The 6,000-nt window shown below is 38.0% G+C and overlaps 1 protein-coding gene across 3 annotated transcripts in view; it reads left to right on the top strand.

Annotated features, from left to right (window-relative positions):
* The first annotated feature begins 271 nt into the window (after nucleotides 1–271).
* The window catches only part of LOC120124696 (probable protein phosphatase 2C 73), a 21,493-nt gene continuing 15,764 nt past the window's right edge, over nucleotides 272–6,000 (top strand). The window contains exons 1-6 of one of the 3 annotated variants that reach the window (XM_039143305.1): nucleotides 272–483; nucleotides 1,220–1,476; nucleotides 1,564–1,872; nucleotides 1,962–2,079; nucleotides 2,165–2,388; nucleotides 2,478–2,747. In XM_039143305.1, the coding sequence (XP_038999236.1) occupies nucleotides 1,243–1,476; nucleotides 1,564–1,872; nucleotides 1,962–2,079; nucleotides 2,165–2,388; nucleotides 2,478–2,660 (1,068 nt within the window). In that variant the 5' untranslated portion in view covers nucleotides 272–483; nucleotides 1,220–1,242 and the 3' untranslated portion in view covers nucleotides 2,661–2,747. Of the gene's footprint in view, nucleotides 484–1,156; nucleotides 1,477–1,563; nucleotides 1,873–1,961; nucleotides 2,080–2,164; nucleotides 2,389–2,477; nucleotides 2,748–6,000 lie in introns of all 3 variants that reach the window. The other 2 variants (XM_039143298.1, XM_039143310.1) reach the window with 2 other exon arrangements.

Below are 6,000 nucleotides of genomic sequence, written 5' to 3'. Positions count from 1 at the left end.
AAAAAAATCAAGAGATTAGTAATTTGTTTAAAAACGGCAAAAAAAAAAGGAAAAAGAAAGAATGATAGCTAAAAGAACGTTATAAAAGCTTTAACACAAACGGCAAAAGCCACTGTTTTTTCCGTTCGGATAAGGAAAAGAAAAAACAGTCTTGAGTTTATAAGTTTTATATTCTCACAAAAGAAAAGAAAAAGAAAGGAAGTCATTGCAAGTTTTGTTTTGTTGTTTGCATGTTAATTACACGTACAAGAAGGTTGTTGTTCCTTTGTTTTCTTCTTCACAGCTAAAGAATCAAAGCGTAAAAAAGAAAACCCAGACCCTAACAGACAAAAACAAGGGAAAAATTATTTCTTTTGACCATGGGTATTTTCTCTGATCCATCTCTATATTTCAACTATCAGTTTCTCATCTTCCCTTGCAAAGATCAAGTCACTGCATTCTGGTTGCTTGCATCAGCTACTCAGCAAGTCATTTACTCTTGAGGTCTAATCACACCTTTTTTTTTTCTCTACTTTTGTTGGGTTTTATCTTGATGTTTTCTTCTTTTGATTGTTGTGCCTTGTTTGATTGCTGAGAAATACATATTTCTGGGTGTTTCTTTGATTTTCTGGAGAATCCTAATTAAGGGAAAACAGAAAGCTCTATCTTTTAGCTTAGCTTTTGCCTTTACTATAAAGGGAAATTTCAACTAACTTGAAGTTCTAGTAAGCTCTAGACTTCCATCTTTTACTTTTCAAGTTGCCACCAGCCCCAGTGCTTACAAACATACTAACATATCGAAATTTCTACTTTCCCTTTCTTTCCCATTATACTTTCTCGGCAACCAAACAGCAGGTGATGGGGTATAGCCAGCTAAGCCTGAAGTGTTAAGAGTTTATCTATTTACTAGTTGGTATTTGTTTAGCTCCTTTCAAATTTCCTAATGGGGGAGGTTTTTTGAATTCTTATGCCATAATGAACATTCTCTGTTAGAGCCATTTAGAATTAAAGTTTTGATTTTTGTTACTGTTATTAAATTGTTAGATTCCCTACCTTTCTGAGTCAGATTATGTCTTTTACTGGCTAACATTATTACTATTGTTCAATGTGCTTTTAACCTTGTACTGTGTATGAGGCAAAGTTTTGTGACTATATGTACTTGTTTTCAAATGGACAGACTTTGGATCTACAACAAGGAAAACAACAGAAAAAGTTTGTCTTTGTTTTTTTTTTTTGGTAGTGGGTATTGAATTCTAGAGGGAAATGAGGCAATTTTCCTCCATGTTGAATGGATTAGCAAGGTCGTTGAGAGGGAAAAATTCCGGGAACGATGACGGACGAGAGGCTGCCGAGGCAATGGCGAAGGATGCGAAGAAGAATGACATGGTTTTGAGGTCTTCGGGTTCGGTAAACATCGATGGTTCAGACAATTTCACCACGGTTTTCTCCAAGAGAGGCAGGAAGGGAGTGAACCAGGACTGTGCCATTGTGTGGGAGGTAAAATGATGTGTGTGTTCTTTTACTAAGTAGATATTATTGTTTTGCCTTGTAAATGTTACATCCTGTTTTTTTGCTTGGGGATAGGAATTTGGATGTCAAGCAGACATGTTGTTTTGTGGGATATTTGATGGGCATGGTCCATGGGGTCATTTTGTAGCTAAAAAAGTTCGAGAATCGTTGCCTTCATCCTTGCTCTGCAATTGGCAAGAGACTCTAGCTCAAGCATCGCTCGACCCGGATACTGATTTAGAATCCGATAAAAAGCTTAAGAGGTTTCATATATGGAAGCATTCTTATCTAAAGACTTGTGCCGCAGTCGATCACGAGCTTGAGCAGCATAGGAGGATCGATTCCTTTTACAGTGGAACGACTGCCTTAACAATTGTCAGACAGGTACTCAGTTTAGTATTACTAGAACACTCGACTGCATTGCGGAATATTTACTTGATCTTTGAGAATAATTCCTCATTTATATTTGATAGGGTGACCTCATGTATGTAGCCAACATAGGCGATTCTCGGGCTGTTTTAGCTACAACATCAGACGATGGAGACTTGGTTCCCGTTCAGCTTACTGTAGATTTCAAGCCGAATTTACCTCGTGAGCTCTCGGCCACACACTCTAAAAATGTCGAAAACCCCCCGAAAGAAAGGATCCTTATGTTTTCAGTTGATGTTGCTTTCAGAGGAGGCGGAGCGGATAATTCAGTGCAAAGGTCGGGTTTTCTGCATGCATGACGAGCCAGGGGTGCACAGGGTTTGGCTACCTGATGAAGAGTCACCAGGGCTGGCAATGTCGAGAGCTTTCGGGGACTACTGCATAAAAGATTACGGGCTTATTTCGGATCCAGAAGTCACACAGCGACATATAACCAGCAGAGACCAATTTGTTGTTCTTGCTACCGATGGGGTATGCACATACACATAACATACTAAGGCTTTGATCAAAGCTTATGAAATGACAATGCTTTCGATATGTGATTGAATCTTTTCCTTCAGGTATGGGATGTTGTATCCAATCAGGAAGCGATTCAAATAGTATGTTCGACACTGGACAAGGCGAAGGCAGCAAAGCGGCTGGTCGAGTTTGCTGTCCAGGCTTGGAAAAAGAAGAGGAAAGGCATTGCAATAGATGATATTTCAGCCATCTGCCTCTTCTTCCACTCTTCTCCCTTAGAATGAAGTTGATTTTGTTACAACTTCAGTAGAGTTGTTAATGTAAATTGAGCAAAGATTATGGCTCTTATGTATTGTTTTTTTCTTAGTTAAGCTTGTAAAATTAGAATTAGTTGTTGCAATTTAGAAAGGTTATCAAATACCCCTGAGGTTCTCTTCTTACTAACTCAATTAATTCTCTTGCTTTTGTTTGCTTATTCTGCAACTTCCTCTACTTCCAGATCTGGTATTTCATCAGACATTTATCCGACACATTAGATAAATTCATGATTATCATTTTATCCAATTCGATAATTTAAATTTTCTGACTCGGTCTCTACATGTATGATAATATAGTGTATTTTTCAAATCAATATCGTTTATCCATTACATGAGGAATAATGCATCTTTTATTTTATTTTTGAATAATTTATATCTAGGATAGGGTAAAGAGAGAATAATTGTCTGACGAAGATGTTCATAAAAAGTTTTTCTTGTGTGTCACAATTGAGATAAATGTGTAAAAAAATCCATCTTTTCCCTAGTTTATTGATGGTTATGCTCCTACGGAGGGAGCGTCGGGTGGGCTGATTTCTTTGTGGGACAGAGAGTCGTTGGATGTAAGCAGTATATCAATTCATAGAAGATTTATACCTCTCAGGGGTAGAGTAGTTGGGGATAACAGGGAATTTGGTTGTATTAATGTATATGGGCCGAATGTACAAGGAGAAAGAGGTGTTTTTTTCGAGCAGTTGCTTTCTTTTATATCCAATATGAATGTTCCCGTGATAGTGGGAGGGGATTTTAATTCTGTAAGGTGGGTGTCCGAAAGATTAGGGTGTCATTTTCATTCGGATGCGTCGAGAATTTTTAAGGGTTTTATTTCTGATTGTCAGTTGTTTGAGGTGCCTAATCAGGGAGTTTTGTTTACATGGTTTAAGGGTGGTGGCGATCTAGTTGCAAGTAGGCTTGATAGATTCCTGGTTTCATTCGAAATTCTCAGCTTGTGTCCTCAATTGGTTCAATTTTCCTTGCCGAGAGGCTTATCGGATCATAATCCAATTGTGTTGAGAGAGAAGAGGATTAGGAAGGTTAAAAGACCTTTCAAATGGTTCAATTGTTGGGCAGATGATTGTATTTTGGCTGAAAGAATCAGAATTATTTGTGAGGTAAATAAAGGGGAAGGAATTGATAATATCCTGCTGCTGACAAAGAATGCGACAAAATTTAGAGAGAGAGAAGTAAGAGAGCGGTTTCCTGATTCTGCAGAAGAGATTGGAAAAAATATTGATTCTCTTGAAGGAAATTGGTTGGCGGATCCTGGTGATTTTCAAGTACAACAGAAGATTGTTTCGCTGAAGGCAAGGCTTTGGGTTGTCGAGAGAAAGGAAGAACGAGATTGGTTACAAAAATCGAGGCTTAGGTGGTTTAAGGATGGCGATAAAAATACTAAATTTTTCCATCTTACGGCTACTGGTAGGGGTCGGAAAAATCAGATTAACAAGCTGAAATTTCAGAATATGTGCATTAAGAATCAGGTGGGAATTCAACAAGCCTTTGTTAAATATTTTTCTGTTGGGTATAATGAGGTAAAAACAATTCCTCTAAAGAGATTCGACATCTCTTTCAAGAGAATTAATTATGCTTCGAGAAGCCTCATTGAGAGACCTTTCTCGAAAGAGGAGGTCTGGTTCGTTATTAAGTCGTCTGATGGTTCAAGAGCGCCAGGTCCGGACGGGTTTTCTCTGGATTTCTTTAAGAGATTCTGGAAGGTCATTAAAGGTGAAGTAATGAATTTTATGGAGGCTTTTTATCGGGGTAGAGTAGCTGATTTGTCTTTTAATAAATCCTTTATTGCGCTTATCCCGAAAAAATCTGATGCAATTCATCCAGCTGATTTCAGACCAATTTCTTTGGTCGGAAGCATGTATAAGATTGTTTCCCGATTGTTGGCTAAGAGGATGAGCGGGTGTCTTGCTGAAGTAATCGGAGAAAATCAGTTTGCATTTATTGCTGGAAAACAGATTGCCGATTGTAGTTTGATTGCCAATGAAGTCATTGATGGGCTGTTTAAAAGTAAGAAAGAAGCAGTGTTATTCAAGGCCGATTTCAGCAAAGCTTATGATACGGTGGATTGGTTGTTTTTGAACCTTATTCTTAAGAAAATGGGTTTCGACAGAAGATGAATAAATTGGATTAAATTATGCATTTCTACCCCGTCGATTGTTGTCCTTGTCAATGGATGTCCGTCAAATAGCTTCTCAATCAAGAGGGGTCTTAGGCAGGGTTGTCCTCTGTCTCCGCTGCTCTTCAACATAGTTGGGGAGGCGCTTAGTGGTATGATTAAAAAGGCAACGGCATTGGGTATTTGCTGCGGAGTGGAAGTTGAGTCTGGTGGTTCTGTTTTATCTCATGTTCAATTTGCTGATGATCTGCTCATCTTTTCCGAATTGAAAGCTGAATCGATTGTAAATTTCAATCGGGTTTTAAAATTTTTTGAACTGGCTGCTGGGTTGAAGCTGAATTTGGATAAAACAAAGTTACTTGGCATCAACGTGGATGAAAATAGAGTAAGGAATTGGGCTGATCTGATTCATTGTGGTTGGGCGAGGCTCCCTACGACGTACTTGGGTCTTCCGTTGGGTTATCCGAAAAACTCAAAAGCTATATGGCAGCCTATAGTGGACAAAGTAAATGGTAGGCTTCATAGTTGGAAAGGTAAAATGCTTTCTTTGGGTGGTAGGCTTACTCTTATAAATTATGTCCTTGTTAACTTGTCTGTGTTTTATATGTCTATTTTCCCTATGCCCAAGTCAATTGCTGAGCAGATTAATAGATGCATAGCAAATTTTGTTTGGAATTCAAAGTCTGCTAGGAGTATTCATTGGGTTAAATGGGATAAAATTTGTAGACCAAAATTTCAGGGGGGTTGGGTATTTTTGATGTAAAAATTCGAAATCGGTCTTTGCTTAACAAATGGATTTGGAGGTTTAGTAGTGAATCAGATAGTTTATGGAAGAAGATAGTAGTGTCAAAGTATAATTATGACATAGATTCGTTGATTCCTAAAGCTGTGAATATCAGAAATCATTCCTGGATTTGGCGTAATATTATCAACCAGTTAGATTTTGCTGTTGACTTGAGATATGTCATGGGTGATGGAAAAAAAATTGAATTTTGGACAGATTTAGCTTCTCTGAAGAATTCATTTCCGAGAATTTTTAGTATAGCAGTCAAAAAATGCGGAAAGATTAAGGATTTCGGGTGTTGGGTTCTTGGTTTATGGGAATGGAGGATTGAATTGAGAATAGTATTATTTGATTGGGAAAAGCCAATCTGGTGAGAATTTCTTAATGTTTTGGATAGA

Source organism: Hibiscus syriacus, unplaced genomic scaffold (genome assembly GCF_006381635.1).
Source record: "Hibiscus syriacus cultivar Baekdansim isolate YM2019G1 unplaced genomic scaffold, ASM638163v2 tig00001297_pilon, whole genome shotgun sequence".
Classification (NCBI taxonomy): Eukaryota; Viridiplantae; Streptophyta; class Magnoliopsida; order Malvales; family Malvaceae; genus Hibiscus; species Hibiscus syriacus.
The sequence above is the reverse complement of the archived record's forward strand: the minus strand, read 5'-3'. Positions and strand labels throughout refer to the sequence as shown.